General features: G+C 37.9%; 1 protein-coding gene across 1 annotated transcript in view; it reads right to left on the bottom strand.

Annotated features, from left to right (window-relative positions):
- Positions 1–22490, bottom strand: part of COL4A5 (collagen type IV alpha 5 chain) — a 325412-nt gene that overhangs the window by 174852 nt on the left and 128070 nt on the right. The window contains exon 3 of the mRNA XM_079764916.1: positions 6090–6179. Within this exon, the coding sequence (XP_079621042.1) occupies positions 6090–6179 (90 nt within the window). The remainder of the gene's footprint in view (positions 1–6089; positions 6180–22490) is intronic.

Genomic DNA, 22490 nt, shown 5'->3' with positions numbered 1-22490 from the left:
GGCCACCTGGAGGTCCCCTCTCACATGTGCTGCCACCAGTCACCCCTCCCACCCCTGAGCAGGGATCCGAGAATGTGCCAAGCATCCCGCCGGCCTGGGCCAGGTGGACCTGTACATAGGGTCTGTGTGCAATAGGGAGGGATGTCTTCTATTTTTTGCTGCCCACTTCCCGATGCAGTTGGGGGTGATCAGGCCGGCAGGAGAAGGCAGTTGGGGGCGATCAGGCCAGCAGGGGAGCAGTCAGGTGTCAATCAGGCTGGCAGGGGAGTGGTTAGGGGACGATCAGGCTGCAGGCAGAAGCAGTTAGGAGCAATCAGGCAGGCAGGCAGGCAGGCAAGTGGTTAGAAGCCAGCAGTCATCCCCCGAGGGGTCCCAAATTGGAGAGGGTGCAGGCCGGCCTGAGGGAACACCCTCCCTCCCATGCACGAATTTTGTGCACTGGGCCTCTAGTCTAGAATAATCTCCCTTGTTTAAGACCAGCTGATTACCAACTTTAATTCCATCTGCAAACTTAATTTCAGTTGTTCTGAGGATTATGTCATGGATATATTTAGGGGGTGGGTATTATTCTGCCTACCATACCTTGCTTTTACAAAACCTTAATATTCTACTCTTTCCACAATAGATGTACTTCTAATGAGAAAACTTAATTCTATTTTTAAACAACTAGAAGACCATTTGCACAATGAATATTTTGTGTTTTCCCACTAAAGGCAGAAATAAGACATCTCACATTGATGTTTCTCTCTCCCTCTCCCTTCCTCTCTCTATAAAAATCAATTTTTAAAAATATTAAAAAAGAATAAATCATATAATGATTGTCTAACCATTATGGTGTATACCTGAAACCTATACAAATAATATTGAAAGTAAATTGTAATTGAAAAATAAAAAGAATTAACCATATTACTTCTTGTGGAGCAATATTCATAAAAATATTTAAATACGTGTACTATCTGATTCAGCAATACCACTTCTAATAACCTTACAGATATAATGCCTTATTGGGGAAAATAAAATTATTAGCATTGTATATCTTACTGGGTGAAAGAGGTGAAGAGTTTAAGAAGTACAAATTGGCAGTTACAAAATAGTCATGGGGGTGTAAAGTACAGCATAGGGAATATAGTCGATAATGTTGTAATAACTATGTATGGTGCCAGGCAGGTATTGGAAATATCAGGGGATCACTGTGTAAAGTATATGATTGTCTAACCACTACGCTGTACACCTGAAACCAATACAAAATAATATTGAAAGTAAACTATAATTGAAAAATGTATATCTTAGTAACACTATTTTTAATAACAAAAATTTGAAAACTACTTAAATTATCTTAAATAGGGCATAGCTTAATTATGGTTTATACACACAATGAAATAAAAAGCAGTTATAAACATAATGAGGTTTTGTGTATACTGATATGGGATATCTACAAGTATACTAAGTAAAAAGCAAATGTAAAATAATGTGTTAAATATACTACCATTTTATAAACAAAAATAATTAAAAGTGTATCTGAGTTACATCTGCAAGAAAATAACATAAATGGGTACCTATAAGGGATATGGAGAACTCAGTGGCTAATGGACACAGGTGGGAAGACGATTTTTTTCCTTATGTTAATTTACTTTGAATTAAGTGAATGTATATCTACCAAAATTTAATTAAAATTTATTTATTTGTCAAAAGAAAAAAATAGTGTTTTATTAACTACCACACTGTTATAATATACTTTAAACATACAATAAGGTAGCCTTTAAATCTGAGGTGGTCTTAAGAATAAAAATGAATAGAATTCCAAAATTTTTAAATAGGTGAACTGCTGCAGTTATAGGTATATATTTAAGAAAATTGTATAGCTCTTACAAGACCAGCAATGAAACTTTATTTTTAATAATAGATAAATGCTTTGGAAACATTTATATATACATATATATGTATATTTGTTTTATACATTTAACTTTCATATATAGGAGTATGCAGATTTAGTATATATGATAACATATACACATGTACCATAATTCCCAATCACATAACAAGTATAAATTTGGCTATGTGGGAAAGTATGAAGTCATATTGGAGACAAAAGTGCTTCAAATTCAGAATCCCAAAAATTTAGAAAGCAGTCTAACCTTCTCATTTTATGCATATTGAAATGGAATCAAATCAAACAACAGGAATGCTTTCTAAGTTTAAACTGTATACAACCACACCTTTAAAAATGATCATACTACTGTAGAATAGTCCCAGTTAATGCTAAATTATTCCAAATGAATTCTGATATAGTTAACTTTTTAAATCTGACACAATTTTATTAAAATTATTACTTCTCAGCATGGTGTGCATGGAATTCAGCCCTTAATCCGAGGTAAACTCAGATGCAAGAAATAAAAAATTATTTTTCTATAGTTTCTTATTATGCTGGATGTGATGTGTTGCCAAATTTGGACTCTTAATTTCTGTTTCAAAGCATTCATTTCACTAATATAGCTGAAATTTTCCCTCAGTCAATTTGTGTTCCCATCTCATTTTCACAAGACTGCCTAAACTATGGGGAGCTTGAGGAGTTCCATGCTGTTGAAGGGTGAGACAGTCTAGTCCAAGCGGGAATTCATTGAGATGTCTCATACCAATAGTTTGCATGGATTGCCACTGAGTTGTGTTCATTTCCATCCACGTGACTCTTTCACTTCTCTCTGCTACTTATGTGCTACTCCTGGATGCACAGGAAACATTCTATTGTTTTTGCACCTCATTGGACAAGGGAATTCTCTAGAGTGTTTCATCTACTTAGAGTCTATGCAGTCATTTAAAATCTTGCTTTTCCTTAGTGTAAAGTTTTATTCAGGAAATTTAACACAGGTCCCTTCTGCTCTTTCTTAGGGTTGCTGAAGGAGAAACGCATGAGGCTAAAGTGGTAAGGCATTATCAGCAATGGAGAAGGAAAGATTCCTGATTCAGCATCCTCCTTGGCTGGTTTAGGAGGATCCATAAGGGAGGGAGGCCTAATCAAGGCCAGCAGTTGAGTCACCCGAGTAGGATTCAGAGATAAGCCCAGGACGAGCTGCCACTGCCTATTGCTCTCTGAGTAGCAAACTCAGAGTGATCAAAGCCTGGATGATGGCCCATGGAACCCCCTCATGTTTTAGCACCAAATGTTAGGGTCACCAAAGGAAGAACGCACCAGGCCAAAATGGTGAGGGATTCCAAATTTATTCGATCATCTGCACACCAGGTGGTTGAGTCCCAAAGTGGCGCCAGCCCCCAGTGACAGGCATCAGAGGTTTCTAAAGGACTTTGGTGGGCTTTTTCTAGGCAGAGAATTCTCTGTGCAGGTCTGGAGGGGAGAGATAATGGTCTTAGCAAGTGGAATGTGGTCTCAGCGAAAGGGAATGTCCATTGCAAAATGGCCTGGAACTCAGTTCCCAGGGAAGGGGTATTGATTCAATTGCTCGATCAAACATAACACTTTTAAATCTAACAAAACTACCTTGATATAATGCCACCTCCTCGGAGATCATACTCAACCATACCCCTACACTCTATGCTCTGGTATATGTAAGTGTTAAAATGTAGTTATGCATTTAAATTAATTTTCCCCTTTATTAGGATGACTACCTAATGAGTATGCATTTGAATTCCTACTCTAATGACAGGATGTGCCACGATTACATAGAAAAAATTAAGTTTTATAACAACTTTCCTTCAGGCAAATGAACTGAAGATGCCCTTTCATATATCAGTTCACCAATCTACCTAATACAGATGGTAAAGGGCAATGAACCAAAAGAGACATTTTAAAAATATATATATTTCTCCCAATCTTACAATTCCCCATATTAACATACATATAACATGCCATCTTTGCTCATGGTATAGGAGAGACTGCCCATATTGCAATCAATGGGGAAAAGTCTTTCCAACTGATAGGATGATAGCACCTTCAGGATCATGAACCTGGGAATTGAAGGAGAGGTTACATGGATCTATTCTCTCTTCTTTCTCTACCATAGAATAACCTGTGAGACTTCCACTTCACCAAATTCATTGACACTCTTGTCTCAGGTGGTTGACACCACTTTAAATTTGACAAATTGCTATATATGTCACCTACAACCCAACCTGGCAGATTAATGTCTGACTGCTGTGCCACTAAATGCAATAAGTGGACACTTATCTAAATATGGAATTTTTAATACCTCAGATACCCCAAAGTTATTACACTGGACCTGATTGCATTGCCACAGTTGGACAGATGTCAACTTGTTCCTTTCTGAGATGAGATTAGCTGAAGTTTCTGGGAACAGAGATATGGGATCTGCCATTGGGGCTATTTTGACCTCCATAGAGGTGGGCTTCTCCTTTCCTATACTTGCCCCCACGATACACAAATTTTACAATTCCACTAAAGGACACTACCCACCAGGAAAGTCTTCTAACTGATTGCCCCATGGTAATTAATGACTCAAACTCCCAGCACTGTGTGTGCCCCCTTTTAGGTATTATTTCTTTTCTAAAAGTAAGGCCTTCGATATTCCTACCAATGTAACATTTACTTATGGGGCATTCATAAAAAACTTCCACATATTCAAACAAGCCCCTCCCATTGAGCATATCACACTAAGTAGAATAAAAAGAGAACTTCAAAACCAGGTAGACTCTAGTTACTCAGGAGATTTGTCATGTGATATTACTATCTGCTCATGTGTATACTTCAGGCAACTTTTCTCAATGTCAGGGTTATTCATTTAGAAAACATAGTGTGTACCCGGTCCTTTACCTCTACTGAAATCATTAATGACACTACTTCAGCTTTGGAAGCACAAAAAGCTGGCCTCAACTTCTTGCCCAAGTAGTGTTGAATAACAGCATAGCCTTCAACTTCCTGCTGGCCAGCCAAGGAGGAGTTTTGCTATTGCCAGCATTTCATGTTGCACTGAGATCACTGAAACTGGCAAAGTAGAAATTTCTATCACAAGATTTAAGAAAAAAAGACTCCTGACTTTCTAAAGTAGATCTGGTGGGCTATGGGTCATTTATTCCTGGCTTAGCAATGGTTAGAGCTCATGGTTACACTCAATCCCCCATGCAGACTTCAATGATTTTAATCATGACCATTATCTACTGTGGCCTCAGATTAATTACCCTGTGTTTGTTTTTTTTTTTTTTTACCTTCAAAGCCCAACCCATTCAGGTTCATAATGGGGTAGCCTATGTTTCTCACATGGGTCCTGAAATATCAAGGAATGGAACTGAGACATCTAGCTAAAATCATATGTATGATTTTTCAGGTCCAACTACAGACAATTACAAAGGCCTGTTGTAGACCAGACTTGGTGCATATCCTATACCTAGCAGTAGCTGAAGGAAGTTGGAGTCAAGGACTCTGGCCCCCTGACTGGTCATGCTCTTACGCATATTTACATTGAAAGGCCTCTGAAGCCTGTGTGAAAAGACAGGGGAAGAGGGAGGGAGGAACCTTGAGGACACTTCTTCTGTACTCTGACTTAGTAGTTTTCCACTCCAACTCTTTCCCCTCTCCCTTCCCCCTCCCCACCCCTAGGTCCATGAAAAAGAACAGGAATTTTTTGCTCCAAGCTCTCTCAGCAGTAAAACAATTTTCCATGTCTGTGCTGATCCATCTGAGCCTCACTGGTGCTCTTCCCTGAGAAAAAAAAATGGAACGGTGGGGAAGTGGACACTTTTTCTGGTTTAACTTTTTGCTTATACTGTCACAGTCAGTGGCTAAAAGCTTCACTGTTGCTTCCAATTTGTCTGTCTTAATCAGCTACTCTGATACCTGGCAATTCAGCTTTCTTCAGTTCAGGTAAAATCCTGACAGAACTTAATTTTTGTTAAGAATCCCAATAATCACATACAATTAACAGCATCTTCCAAAAGCATTTTATTATGGCAGTAATATTCATTTTTTTAAACCAATGAAGAACTCTCAGCTATTCTATTGTTTTATTTAAATATTAGTTTATGGCTATAAGTCAACAACTTTTTAGTTGATTTGACACCTATTTATATATGTGACCTGGCTTAATTCCTCTGGTATTACTGGTTGGCAACTTGACACATACCTTCTGTCCTTGAGGCCCTGGAGGCCCTTCTGGACCTGGAAATCCAGGCAAACCTGGATGGCCTTCCAAACCTGGAAATCCTCTCTCCCCCTGCAGATAAAATGGAATGAAAGGTAAGGTCATTTATGAATTTTCAAGCACAGTAATGACTGAGAATCAGAAGGATCAAATAACTATCTAGAGAAAATAATTTAATAATACAAAATATACAGAATCCACTAATGTGGGGAAACCTTTAAGATATGAGTGATAAAACACAAATCATTCTGAATTTATATCACATATGGTCATGTAATCTCATGTTTTCTTGTAAAAGTAAAAAGCATATCAGTGATGAAGTGAGGTTTAACCATACTGACATAAAAAGTTTAACAGGAAAGATGGTCATCAACCCAGGAAAATAGGTCTACAAAGGTTAAATGAAATAAGTATGGTGCAGGGATGAAAAGAAGTAAAAAAATCAGAGAAGCTTTCAGATTTGTTATAGAGTAGAAGAGTTGCAGGATTATCCAGAATGGAAATTCATTAGCTGATTGGAGATAAATAAGCCAGAAAGGCTCTTTCTAGAACATGAATTTTTTTTCCTGATTATAAATTTAATACAAAAAGGAATACATTTATTGTTGAAAACAAAACTAAAGAGAAAACCGCTAATAATTCCTCTACTCAGAATTATTATTTGAATTGTGACTCAAGTTCCAGTTCTGACCATAGCACTTATTAACACCAGCAAAAGAGGGCTGCCTACCTACCATTGAGGGTCCACTCAGCAGTATCTTTAGAATATATATATATACTAGCATTCCCGTTGCAGGAAAAATCCTGCAATAGGGTTTCCTGCTGCACTCTACCCAACCCTGCCTGCTCTCCTCCCTTGTCCCCCGCCCCGCGATCTCCGCCAGCCCCCCTGTTTTTCTAACTTCTCCGCCAGCCCCCCTATTTTTCTAACTTCTCCGCCAGCCCGCTCTCCTTCCTTCTCCCCCGGCCCCCCCTCCGCTCCTTCCTTCTCCCCTGGCCCCGCCTCCGCTCCTTCCTTCTCCCCCGGCCCCGCCTCCGCTCCTCCCTTCTCCCATGGCCCCGCCTCCGCTCCTCCCTTCTCCCCTGGCCCTGCCTCCGCTCCTCCCTTCTCCCCCGGCCCCGCCCCTTCTCCCCCGGCCCCGCCTGCTCAACTTCCTTCTCCCCCGGCCCCACCTCCGCTCCTCCCTTCTCCCCTGGCCCTGCCTCCGCTCCTCCCTTCTCCCCCGGCCCCGCCCCTTCTCCCCAGGCCCCGCCTGCTCAACTTCCTTCTCCCCCAGCCCCGCCTCCGCTCCTCCCTTCTCCTCCTCCCCGGCTTGCTTGCTTCTCTGCAGCTTTGCTCCCTTCTGCAGCTCTTGGCTTCTTTCTACGCTGTCGCGATATGCAAATTAGCCACCATCTTTGTTGGGATAATTTGCATATCCATCCTGATTGGTTGGTGGGCGTGGCTTGGTTGGTGGGCGTGGCTTGGGTGTAGCGAAGGTGCGGTCAATTTGCATATTTGTCTATTATTAGATTATATATATATATATATATATATATATATATATATATTTAATTAATTAATTTCAGAGAGGGAGAGGGAGAAAGAGATAGAAACATCAATGGTGAGAGAATCACCAATTGGCTGCCTCCTACATGCCCCTACTCGGGATCGAGCCTGCAACCTGGGCATGTGCCCTTGACCAAACTCAAACCCAGTACCCATCAGTCTGCAGGCTGATCTCTATCCACTGAGCCAAACTGGCTAGGGCTCCACTCATCAGTATCTTATCAGTATTTATACATCTATCAGCTGCTTACCTACCATTGAGTGTCTACTCATCAGTATCTTATCAGAATCTAAGGCTGCCTGATGTGCATGCATATCTGTACAGCCAGCTAGATGGGGGTAGCAGACCTTCCATATGTACTAATATATATAATTTAATCAACACATTAGGGTTAGTTAGCTTGCTTACAGCCAATCATAGTAAGAGTGTAAACCCCAACAGAAAAAAAATTCACCACTACTAAGTTTAAAAATCCCAAGGGCTCATCGCCTCATAATACAGGTACCCAACTATAGGGCTGCAAGCAGTTCCTCTGCTTTCCTAAGGCTTAAAGGCTGAGTCTCTGCCCAGAGATTCTGGACCTCATCTGGGATCCCTTTCACTAGATTCTATCCACAGTGACAGCCTAGGCAGCACCTAAAAAAGACAAAGCATCCGCATCTACAAGACAATTAATTAATGAGCCATTGGAGGCACATTCCCTTAGAGGTTATGATACAGTAGACTTTTATTCATATCCCCAGTGTGTATGTGTGAGAGTGTGTGTGCACATGTGTGTGGTAAATACTAAGTTTAGTCTAGATATCTAGGATAATTTTTTACAGAATAAATTCCTTATTATATTGAATCATACTATAATCTATATATATGTAAGTTAAGCGACCAGAACAACCAAAATGACCAGTCGCTATGATGCCCGCTGCAGTGGCCAATTGGCCTGATTGGGCCTTGATCGCCCCCCCCAACCTCCCGTGGCCCCTCTACCCAGCCGCCGACTCCCGATTGGCACCCCCCAACCCCATCGGGAGTGGGGCCAGCCCACCTCCCACAGCGCCCTCACCGGCTGGCCCGGACCTGACAGGGCCCTGATAAGGGCCAGGGTTGGTGGCCAACCTCCCGCAGCCCCTCTCCAATGCCAGCCCAGCCCTGATTCGCCCCATTTGGGGCAGGCTGGCTGGATCCCACCCATACACGAACTCGTGCACCAGGCCTCTAGTATTCTAGTATACACTGAGTGGCCAGATTATTATGATCTCTGAACGCATAATAATCTGGCCACTCAGTGTATATCCTATATAATAAAAGGCTAATATGCAAATTGTCCCCTTGACCAGGAGTTTGACCAGCAGGCAGGCCGGCCAACCGCCCATGTCCCCTCCCCCTGGCCTGGCTGGCTGGACCCCACCCATGCACGAATTCATGCACTGAGTGGCCAGATTATTATGCGTTCAGAGATCATAATAATCTGGCTACTCAGTGTATATAAATACTTTGAAAAGTCTGCTCTGGTCAGTTTCCACTTACAACTTCAAAACCAATAAAGCAAATGTTAGTCAGTTAATGGTAGGGCTAAACATTCCTGTAGTTTTGACAATTATTATTGACATATTACTACATGTTTCTATAAATATAGCTCTTTTAATTTTAATTAGTTATATAATTATGATAACTTAGTATTCAACAACCTCAACTTAATTATTTTGAAGGAAATAGAGGGAAAGAAGAGAAAGAAAATATTTAAAAATTTTAGTTTTGAATTGCCTCAAATCATTACATAGCCCATTCCTGGTAGAACTGGTAGTAGAAATCTGATCACAAGTGACAGTCAGAATGGAAGTTAGAAGGGAAAAAAAATCTAGTTCTAGTAGATTTCCTTATGTGGGATCTCTGCTAGTATTTAGAGCCTATCTCAGCCAAAACTTGAGGATAATGCTTGAAGAGAGCTACATTTTCCGATAAGCATAATTGCTGTCTGGGTTACAGATGAGAAAGAAATAAACTAGAAATTGAAATTACAGGGTTTTAATTTCATAAATCATATACCAATAAATTATATATTGTGAAATCTCCTCACAGTATAGTCAAACTAGAGCCCTGGTGCACGAAACTTGTGCACGGGTCAGGTCCCAAGGCCTGGCCGGTGATCAGGGCTGATCAGGTTCCACACCTCCCCGTCTCATCCTTCCCTCACCACCCAAGCGCTGCCACCATGCGGTTCCCCCTTGCCTCCCCGCCTCCTCCTTTCCTCACTCCCTCAGCACCCCACCATATCCGCACTGCCCCCTGGTGGTCAGTGCACATCATAGCGAGCAATTGAACTCCTGGTCTCATGGTTGAACTCCTAGGGGACACTTTGCGTATTAGCCTTTTATAGTATAGATAATGTGGTCCTATGTAGCTGACTGAGTAATATAACCAAGGAAGATAGAAGGGGAACTCCTGGAGAGTAGCCAAAATAATTGCAGGACCAATCCCTAGCCTTAGAAAGGTAGAATGTTTCCTGCAGTAGAAACTATAGAGATTTCCATGAGGAGAGTGTGAGGGAGGTCCTTTACCTAATTCCTAATATAGATGGTAGGAAGCAGGCATTTGTTGTGTGCCTACCCTTTGCTACTGGCTGTCAGGCAATAATTTAATCTAGATTTTACAGTAATTTGCTAACACAAACATAGAAAATGGCATAGTGTGTCTATATATGAAGGTCAAACTTAAAAACACACACACCTGGTTTTTGCTGCCTGTCTATATTTGGATAAAAATTATGCTTGCATTTCTTTGTGAAATAAACTTCTCTCTCTCTCTCTCTCTCTCTCTCTCTCTCTCTCTCTCTCTCTCTCTCTCTCTCTCTCTCCTTTCCCTATCCCTTAAATAATGGTATTATTCTGGATTCCTTTTCTGATCCTTTCTCTCTCTTTCCCTGAGAAATCTCAAATATCACCACATTTTTCCCTAAAAGCTTAGCTCACAGGGCCAACTGTCTTAAATATCTCCACTTGAATATCACACAGGCAACTACAACTCAACAGCAATAATTGCAGCAAAAATGTATTATTTATTTTCTACATGCCAGAGTTTATTCTAAATTCTTTCCCTGTTTTTATCCTATTTAATCCTCTCAATGACAATATGAGGTAAATACTATTTCCATTTTACAGATGAAGAGTTAGCACAAAGAGAAGTTTTATAATTGTCCCCAAAGCAAGCTTAATATAAACAAACAATTGAATTTATTAACTTTCTACCTTCTTCCCTATTGCAGGAAATAAAGCAACCCAGTTACCTCAGGCAGAAATTTGTTAAAATCTTGACTCCACCATCTTTATTACCTCTTAAGCTAATCAATCATGTTCTCTTCATCATTGTATTGCTAATGCCCAACAGAAAAAATATTCAATAAATATTCATTCAATGAATGAACTTTCTTAATGGATTATATAAAATGTATGGCACATATTGTTGCCCAAAATTCAGAAAAAAATAAGAGTTAGAGTTAGTAGAAATTATACAAAGAATGACATTTTGTGATACAGTTGGATCATATATAATAAACTAGTATTAAAAAGGATCACAGACAAATTTACTTAGAAGTAGAGCCTAGATTGTGACTCAAAGGAACTCATAAAAATGTTATTTTTTTATAGGAAGGGGACTTTATAATCACAATAAGAATGTACATGATCATGGGAATAAAAAAATTATTTTAAGAATAGTTTCTCAAGGAAGGTACAAACAGAAAAATATTTGATTTCTGTGTGTAGAAAAAATTGAAATTAGGATAAACTACTATAATGTCAATTAAGATTAAAATTATTTTAGATTATAATATGATATGGATTAGAATATAATATTGTAAAATGCAAACATTATATAAATATATGGACGAGGCACTACTTTAATGGACAAATGAAAACAATGATTGAATTGGATAACATGATTATAGTATTTTTGTGTTATTTCTATTTTATTTTTGTAATTATATGGTACAAAGCAATATTTGATGTACTATAATTAGGATAACAAGAATACAGCTCTTTAGCAACTGTCAAGCTTGCATAAGAACCATTTGGCTAGATTGCTTAAACACAGATTACCAGGCCTTACCCCCAGAATTAGATTGAATAGGTCTGCTCTGATATCTAAGAATCTGCATTTTAACAAGCTCCCATTAAATGCTGATGCTACTGGTAGAGAGACAAATCTTGTTTAGGTAAGTTTGACTGTGACATGAATTTTAGATTGTCAACTGGTTAATTTCTTGTTCTCATTAGGTGTCTAGTATTGTTTGTTTTTAGAAGTGTGCATGTGGACACAATCCTTCAGCAGAATCTATATGTTTTATTATTTTTGTGTTAAACTTACTTTATTTATTTATTTTTAATTTTTTTATTGATTAAGGTATTACATATGTATCCTCATCCCCCCATTAACCCCCCAACCCCCCACTCATGCCCTCACCCCCCTGTTGTCTGTGTCCAAAACTTACTTCTAAAAAGCAATTTTACTGTAGTATGATTAGAATACAATAAATTACACATATTAAAAGTATATGAATTGAAATTTTTTCACATATATAACAATAAACATAACTGTCACTAACAAAAATTTCTTAATCGTTTCAAGAAATGTTAGTGGAACATCTGAACTTCCCATGCAAAAATGAATCTAGACACAGACCTTACAACTTCACAAAATTAACTCAAAATGGGTCAGAGACCTAAATGTAAAATACGAACTTATAAAACTCCTAGAGGATAACATAGGAGGAATCCTAGATGACCTTGGATATAGTGATGACGTTTTAGATAGAAAAACAAATGCATAATGCATGGAAGAAATAATTGATAAGCTATGCTCAAATTAAAAACTTCGCTCAGCAAAAGATAAGGTCAAGGAGAAATACAAGCCACAGAGTAGGAAAAGGTGTTTGCAAAAGGTACATTTGATAAACACCTATTATCCAAAATATATCCAAGGACTCTTAAAATTCAACAGTAAGATGACAATGTGATTTTAAAAAGGGACCAAAGACTTAACAGACACATCACCAAGGAAGATACTAAGCATACGAAAGGATACTCCACATTTGGCATCAAGGAAATGCAAATTAAAACAACAATGAGATTCTACTACACACCCATTAGAATGGCCAAAATCCAGAACAGTGATGACAGCAAATGTTGACAAGGGTGTAGAGCAACAGAAACTCTCCTTCATTGTTGGTAGGAAGGCAAAATAGTACAGCTACTTTGGAAGACAGTTGGAGGTGTCTTACAAAACTAAATATGTTCTCTAATATTTTTATGGTTTCCCATCTTATGTTTAAGTCCTTTATCCATTTTGAGTTTGGTTTTTTTGAGGGTATGGTGTAAGTTGGTGGCCTAGTTTCATTTTATTTTGCATGTATCTGTCCAATTTTCCTAACACCATTTATTGAGGAGACTGTCTTGACTCCATTGTGTGCTCTTGCCTCCTTTGTCAAATATTAATTGAGCATAGTGGTTTGGGTCGATTTCTGAGTTCTCTGTTCTTGTGCCAGTACCAGGCAGTTTTGAGAACAGTGGCTTTGTAATACAGCTTGATATCTGGTATTGAGATCCCTCCTACTTTGTTCTTCTTTCTCAGGATTGCTGCAGCTATTTGGGCTCTTTTTTTATTCCAGATGAATTTTTGGAGAGTTCGTTCTAGGTCTGTGAAATATGCCATTGGTATTTTAATGAGGAGTGCATTGAATCTATAGATTGCTTTGGGTAGTATGGACATTTTGATGATGTTGATTCTACCAATCCATGAACACGGTATGTTCTTCCATCTGTTTATGTCTTCCTCTATCTCTTTTTTCAACGTCCTGTAGTTTTCTGAGTAGAGGTCTTTTACCTCCTTAGTAAAGTTTATTCATAGGTATCTTAATTTTTTTGGTGCAATGGTCAATGCAATACTATGCTGCTGTAAATAGGAAGGAACTCCTACCATTTGCACCAGCATGGATGGAGCTGGAGAGCATTATGCTAAGTGAAACAAGTCAGTCAGAAAAAGATAAATATCCACATGATCTCACTCATTTGTGGATTATAATGAACAACACAAACTGATGAACACAAAGAGATCCAGAGACAGAGAAGCATCGATCAGCTGCTCAAACCTCAGAGGGAGGTAGGGGAGGGTGGGGGTATGGGGGAGAGATCAACCAAAGGACTTGTATGCATGCATATAAGCATAACCAATGGACACAGACACTAAGGGGGTGAGGGCATGAACGGGAGTGGGGGGGCAATGGGGGGATAAGGACACATATGTAATACCTTAATCAATAATAAAAAAAGAGATGAAGAAAACCCTAAATATGTTCTTATCCTATGATTGAGCAAAAGCACTCCTTGGTATTTACCCAAAAGTATATAAAACTTACATCCACACAAACACCTGCACACAAATGTTTATAACTGCTTTATTCACATTTGTCAAAACTTGGAAGCAACTAAGATATCCTTCAATAAGTGAATGGATAAAGAAACTGTATATACACATCCAGACAATGGTGTATTATTCAGCATTAAAAATAAAAGATCTATTAGGCCATAAAAAGGCATAGAGGAACTTTAAATGCATATTACTAAGTGAAGATGCCAGTCTAGAAAGGCTACATATTATCTGATTCTAGCTATATGACAACCTGGAAAAGGCAAAGCTATTGAAATAGTAAAGTGACCATTGGTTGCCAGAAGTGGGTGTGAGGATAGATAAATAGGTGGAGCACAGGGGATTTTTAGGGCAGTGAAAATACTCTGTATGATAATATAATGATGGATACATATCATTACACATTTGTTCAAACCCACGGAATGAATAATACCAAGAGTTTACACTAAGGTAAACTATGGGCTTTGGGTGATAATGATGCATCAATGTAGATTCATCAATTGCTACATGTGTACTACTGTGGTGGGGGATGAGAGGGTTTGAGAGGCTATGTATGAGTATGGAGGCAGAGGGGTCTCTGGGAAATATCTGTATCTTTCTTTAAGTTTTGCTGTGAAACTAACATAGCTCTAAAATAGAAAGTCTTTAATCAAAAATATTAAAATGAACATTATAAATATTAATTTTTTTCTTTTCCCCACTTTAAAATACCTTCCTCATACCTCTATCTATCTATCCCCACCCCAAGCAAAGACTGATTTGCTTTCTGTCACTATAGAAGTTTGCATTTTCTAGACTTATATATAAACTAGAGGCCTGGTGCATGAAATTCGTGCATGGGGGATGGGGTCCCCTCAGCCCAGCCTGCACCCTCTCCAATCCGGTACCCCTTGGGGGATATCCGACGGATCGGGCCTAAATCGGCAGTCAGACATCCCTCTCACAATCCTGGACCACTGGCTCCTAATTGCTCACCTGCCTGGTCACCCCTAACTGCCCCTCCTGCCAGCCTGATTGCCTTTCACTGCCTCTGCATGCCGGCCTGATAGCCCCTAACTGGCCCCCCTGCTGGCCTGGTCACCCCCCAACTGCCCCCCCTGCCGGCCTAGTCACCCCTCACTGCTCCCCCGCCAGCCTAATCACCCCCAACTGCCCCCCCTGCCGGCCTAGTCACCCCTCACTGCTCCCCCGCCAGCCTAATCACCCCCAACTGCCCCCCCTACCAGCCTGGTCACCCCCAACTGCACCCCCACCATGCTAGCCTGGTCGGTCGCCCCACACAGCCTGCTTGTTCAGTCGTTTGATTGTCCCTCACTAACCCCCCTGCTGTTCAGTTGTTTGGTCATCCTTCACTAACCCCCCTGCCGGCCTGGTCATAGGCAGCCATCTTGTGAGGGCGTGAGGGTTAATTTGCATATTACTTCTTTATTATATAGGATGGAGTTATACAGAATGTACTCATTTTGTCTAACTTTTCACTGAGCATATTTATTTTGAGATTCAGACCTATTGTGGTGTGTATCAATAGTTCATCCCTTTTTATTGCTGAGTAGCATTCCATTGTATAAATATACTAAAATTTTTTTATTCATCCATCTGGTAATGGGCAGTTGTTTCCTGTTTTGGGCTATTGCAAATGAAGCTCATGAACTCATATACAAGTTTTATGTAGACATATACTTTCATTTCTCATTGGTAAAGACCTAAGAGGATGGGGTCATATTATAATTTTATGTTTACCTTTTCAAGAAGCTGCCAAAATGTTTTCCAAAGTGTTTGCAGCATTTTAGATTCACACCATCAATCTATGATAGCTCTAGTTGCTCCACATCCTTGCCTATACTTGGTATGTTTCTGATTTAATATTTAGACATTCTAATGGGTTTACAGAACTACCTCATTATGGTTTTATTATGCATTTCCCTAATTAAAAATGCTGAATAAGTTTTCATATGTTTATTTGCCATTTATAAATATTCTTTGATGAATTTTCTTAAAATCTTTTGCCAATTTGTTTCTAATTTAATATTATTTGGAGATTTTTAATTAAGTTTTGAGATTTCCTTTCTTATTGAATTTATTGGGGTGAAATTGGTTAATAAAATTTTGTAGGTTTCAGGTGTACAGTTCTATAATACATCATCTGTATATTGTATTGTGTGTTTACCACACCAAGTCAAGTCTCCTTCCATCACCATTTATCCCCCCTATATCCTCTTCTACCTACCTTCATCTCCCTTTCCTTCTGGTAATCACCATACTGTTTGTCTGTGTCTATGAGGTTTTGTTCCCTTAATCTCTTCACCTTTTTTCAGATTTCTTTTTATATGTTGGATGCAAGACTTATATTAGATATGTGATTTGCAAATATTTTTTTCTTAAACTGTGATTTGTCTTTTCATTTATTTAACAATGTCTTTGGGAAAGTACAAATTCTTAATTTTGATGAAATAGAATTTATTTGTCTTTTCTTTAATGGATCATGTTTTTGGTGTAAAATCTAAGAAATATCTGCCTAAAGGGCAAAAGGATTTTTTCCTATGATTTAATCTGAAGGATTTATAGATTTAGGTTTAAGTTTAGAATTATGATCCATTTTGAGTTAATTTTTATAGAGAGTTCAAACAATGAGTCAAAGTACATTTTTGTTCAATGTGCATATTCAATTCTTTCAGTACTATTTGTTGAAAAGATTATTTTTCTCCACTGAATTGCCTTTGCACTTTTGTCAAAAAAATCAGTTCATCATACAACTGTGGACACTTTATTCTTTTCTATTCATCTGTATGTCTTTCCTTCTCCTATCATGGTTACTGTAGTTTTATACTGTCTTGGAATCGCATTTTATCTGTAGATAAATTTGGAGAGAATTGGCCCATTAATTATATTGAATCTTCTAATCCATGAACATGATATATATTTCCATTAATTCAGATCTTCTTTTATTACTGCCAGCAATATTTTTGTAGTTTTTAGTGTACAGGAATTGCACATTTTGTCTGATTTATTCCTATGTGTTTGAAAATTTTATGCTAATATGAAAGATGATTTTATAATTCCAATTTCCTATTTTTCCATTATTAGAACATAGAAATGTAACTGATTTTGGTTTATTGATCTTATTTTATTGGTTTTGTTTATTCTGTGATCTTTTTAAACTCAAAAGTTTTAAGAGCATTTTAGTATTGCCCATTAATTTTTCTTCATTGACAAATCATGCCATCTACAAAAAAAAAAAAAAGACAGTTTTACTTCTTCCTTTCCAGTAGTCTCATCCTACTTCACTGGCAAATTTAAATAGAAGTAGTGAGAACAGACATGTTTCTGATCTTAGGAGAAAGGAATGCCATCTTTCTCCATTGAGCATAATTTAAGCTGAAGGGCTTTGGTAGATGTCCCTTAAGGTCAAGAAAACCCCCTTTTTAAAAAATTTGCTGAGAAGTTTTTTTTGTGTTTTTTTTGTTTTGTTTTGTTTTTATCAGAGACAGATAATGAGTTTTGTTAAATGTTTTCTCTGCATCTATTGAGATAATTATATGGTGGGCTTATACTAAGTTTTAATTTTTTAATTCTTTTTAATATGGTGGATTACAATTTTTGATTTTCTTTTTTTCTTTTTTTATTGATTAAGGTATTACATATGTGTCCTTACCCCCACATTGCCTCCCACCCCACTCCCGTACATACCCTCACCCCCCTGGTGTCTATGTCCATTGGTTATGCTTATATGCATGCATACAAGTCTTTTGGTTGACCTCTACCCCTTACCCCCACCCTCCCCTACCTTCCCTCTGAGGTTTGAGCATCTGATCAATGCTTCTCTGTCTTTGAATGTTTTTGTTCATCAGTTTATGTTGTTCAATATAATCTGAAAATGAGTGAGATCACATGATAATTATCTTTCTCTGACTTATTTCACTTAGCATAATGCTCTCCAGCTCCATTCATGCTGTTGCAAATGGTAGGAGTTCCTTCATTTTACAGCAGCATAGTATTCCATTGTGTAGATGTACCACAGTTTTCTAATCCACTCATCTGCTGATGGGTACTTAGGCTGTTTCCAAATCTTTGCTATTGTAAATTGTGCTGCTATGAACATAGGTGTGCATATATCCTTTCTGATTGGTGTTTTTTGATTTTCAATGTTAAACCAACTATGCATTCCTGGCATAAGCCCCACTTAGTAATAATATATTATTCACGTTATATTCTAATGGGTCTGACTTCCTAAAATTTTCTTAAGGATTTCTGCATCTTTGATAAAATGAGAAAAATTTAGTTGTAGCTTTATGATTTTGTAATTTTGTCTTTGTCTAGTTTGGGTAATAGGACATATTAGTTTAATAAAATTAGTTGGGCATCAGTCTATTTTCTGAAAGAGTTTATGAAAAATTGATGTAGTCTCTTATATAGATGTTTCATATAATTCACCAGTGAAAACTTTGGTCTGAAATTTTTTGTGTGTGGGAAGTGTTTGAGAGTTCAATTTCCTTAGTAAATATAGGGCTATTCATATTTTGTTTGAGTTAGTTTGTAAGTTCGTTTTAGGTTATGTTGTTTCTCAAGTTATTTTTCCATCTCTACTAAGTTGTTGAATTTATTGTTATAAAGTTGTTTATAATATTCCCTTATTTTTCATATTTATATTATTATTCCTAAAATTGGTTACTTGTGTTTTCTATTGTCTTATCAGTCATGCTAAGAAGCAATTAACAAATTTTGGCTGTATAATGTTTTTCTATTATTTTCTAGTCCATATATTTTTATTTCTCTTTTTGTCCTTACTATTTCTTATTTTAAATTGAAATTGCTTGCCTTTTTATAGCTTCTTAACTGGGAAACTTAAATCACTGATTTGAAATCTCTCTTCTTTTTAAAAATAGGTATTTAAAGCTATTTTCACTAAGCCCTGCTTTAACTCAATCCCACTATTCTCAGTATGTTGCATTTCAATCATTATGCAACTTAAAATATTTTCTAATTTTCCTTGTGATTTCTTCCTTGCTCTATCAGTTATTTATAATGGTGCTTTCTAATTTCTAAATAATTAGGGATTTTTGACAGATCTTATTATTATTAATTTCTTATTCATTCCATGTGCTAAGATAATACTAGTATACTATACTGATGCTTTAAATCTTTTGATATTGATAAGGTCTCATTTTATGGCCCATTATATAGTCTATCATGGAGAAAATTTCATATGCCTTTGAAAGAAATTACATTCTGTAGTTATTGGATATAGGACTCTATACCAGATGTACCGGTTAATAATGCGGATTTTTTTCAATAGATGGAGTTACACATACTAGTATGTTGATATTATATGCAATTTGATATGTATGCTATTTTGTTGTATTGACAGCAAGCTTCAAAACTTCATATGTCAAATTTTCTGAAGGTGTTAAAATCATAGATATTTTTATACTTAAAAATGTCGAACTTCGTGCCAAAATAAGAGCACTTGCGGGAAGTTTTAATTCATTACTTTATTTCGAAGAAAAGTGCGGCTGAAAGTTATCATATACTTCGGGAAGCTTATGGTGAACATGTTCCATCTCAAGATACTTGTTTACTGGTTTACTAGTAAACACTTTAAAAGTGATGATTTCGATGTGAAAGACAAAGAACGTCCAGGTCAACCGAAAAAGTTTGAAGACCAACAATTACAAGCACTATTGGATGAAGATACGTGTCAAGCTCAAAAACAACTTGCAGAAAGATTAAACGCTGTTCAGCAAACAATTTCCGATCTTTTACAAGCAATGGAAAAAATTTAAAGGAAGGAAAATGGGTGCCACATCAACTGAACGAAAGACAAATGGAAAACCAAAAAGTCATCAGTAAAATGTTGCTTCAATGGCACGAAAGAAAGTCTCTTTTGCATCAAATTGTGACTGGCAATGAAAAGTGGATTTATTTTGAGAATCCCAAACGCACAAAATCATGGGTTGATTTAGGTCAGAGGTTGGCAAACCGCGGCTTGCAAGCCACATGCGGCTCTTTGGCCCCTTAAGTGTGGCTCTTCCACAAAATATCACGGCCTGGGCGAGTCTATTTTGAAGAAGTGGCGTTAGAAGAAGTTTAAGTTTAAAAATTTTGGCTCTAAAATGACATTTCAATCATTGTACTGTTGATATTTGGCTCTGTTGACTAATGAGTTAGCAGACCACTGATCTAGGTCAACCATCAACATTGACTGCAAGGCCAAATCGCTTCGGAAAGAAGACAATGCTCTATGTTTGGTGGGATCAGGAAGGTGTGGTGTATTATGAGCTTCTAAAACCAGGTGAAACCATTCATACTGATCGCTACTGACAACAAATAATCAATTAGAACCACGCTTTGATCGAAAAACGACCAGAATGGGCCAGAAGACACAGCAAAGTAATTTTGCTTCATGATGACACACCACCACACACTTCAAAACCAGTTAAAGACACGTTAAAAGATCTTTCCAGGGAAGTATTAACCCACCCACCATATTCACCAGACCTTACTCCTTCAGATTACCACTTGTTCCGATGCATGGCACATGCACTTTCTGAGCAGCACTTCAAAACGTACGAAGAAGTGGAAAATTGGGTCTCTGAATGGTTTGCCTCATAACAAGAAAAGTTCTATTGGGACGGTATCCACAAATTACCTGAAATATGGGGGAAATGTGTAGCTAGCAATGGACATTACGTTGCATAAAGCACTTTTGATGTTTCTCTTGAAATTACCCTGTTTTCTTTGATTGCAAAATCCGCATTATTAACCGGTACACCTGGTATATGTCAGGTCTAGATTGTTAGTAGTGTAGTTCTAATCACCTATGCCTTTACAAATTTTTTTTTCATAGTGATTCTGCCAATGACAGATAGGAGTATTAGGATCTATAACTATGATTGTGGATTTGTCTATTTCTCTCTTTAATTCTGTCAGTTTGGGCTTCTGTTGTTATGCTTTTTTTTTTTTTTTAAATCCTCACCCAACAATATGCTGTTATTGTTGTTTTTATTGGTTTCAGAGAGAGAAGCATCGACGTTCAGTTGCCTCCTATACACATCCCAATCAGGAATTGAACCCACAAACTAGGTATGTGCCCTGACCGGTAATCAAACCCATAACTTTTTGGTGTTTGGGATGACACTGCATCCAACTGAACCACCCAGCCAGGGCTTTTGTTATGCTTTTGAAGCTCTGTTGTTTTGGTTTAAACAGTCTTTCAGCCTGAAGAAATTTATTTTAGTGCAAGTATGCTGATGAAAAATTCTCTCAGGTGTTATGACCAGAAAATGTCTTAAATTTGCTTTTATTTTTATGTGCAATTTCACTGTATATGCAGATATTTTCAATGATGATTTTTTTAAATTAAATTTTATTGGGGTGACATTAGTCAACATGAACATATAGGTTTCATGTGTAGATTACTAATTTACAACATATGTATATAGGACCATGTGCCCACTACCTAAAGTCAAATCTCCTGTCACCTCATATTAGGACCCCTTTCTCCCTCTACCCCTTCCCTCTGGCAACTACCACACTGCAGTTTGTGTCCATAAGTTTCAGTTTTATATCCTACATATGGGTGAATCATATAGTTCTTGCTTTTTCTGTCTGACTTATTTAACTTTGCATAATGTTCTCAAGGTCCATCCATGTTGTTGTAAATGACGTTATTTCATCCTTTCTTATGGCCATGTAGTACTCCTTTGTGTATATATACCACATCTTCTTTATCTAGTCCTCTATTGTAGGGCACTTTGGCTGTTTCCAACTCTTGGGGCCACCTTGAATAATGCTGCAATGAACATAGGGGTGCATATGTCTTTGCATGTAAATGATTTTGAGTTTTTCGGGTATATACCCAGGATTGGGGTTGTTGGGTCATATGGTAGCTCTATTTTTAATTTTTTGAGGAATTGCCAGACTGCCTTCCATAGTGGTTGTACCAGTTTACATTCCCACCAGCAGTGAATGAGGGTTCCCTTTTTTCCACAACCTCTTCAACACTTGTTGCTTGTCTTGTTGATAATGGCCATTCTAACTGGTGTAAGGTGGTATCCCATTGTAGTTTTAATTTCCATTTCCCTGATTGCCAGTGAGGTTAAACATCTTCTCATATATCTATTGGGTGTTTGTCTGTCTTCTTGGGAGAGGTGTATTTTCAGGTCCTCTGCCCACATTTTGATTGGATTGTTATTTGTTTGGTATGGACCTTGATGGTAGAGAACATTTTATGGACTTGACCCCAAAGGCAAGGAAGTAAAGGCAAAAATAAATGAATGGGACTATATCAAACTGGAGAGCTTCTGCACAGCAAAAGACATGGACAACAAAACAAACAGCAGCCAATCAGATGGGAGTTGATATTTGTAAACAGTAGCTCTGACAAAGTTTTAATTTCCAAAATATATAAAGAACTCAT

This window comes from Cnephaeus nilssonii (assembly GCF_951640355.1).
Source record: "Cnephaeus nilssonii genome assembly, chromosome: X".
Taxonomy (NCBI): domain Eukaryota; kingdom Metazoa; phylum Chordata; class Mammalia; order Chiroptera; family Vespertilionidae; genus Cnephaeus; species Cnephaeus nilssonii.
Note: the sequence above shows the minus strand (reverse complement) of the source record. Positions and strands in the feature narration are given on the sequence as shown.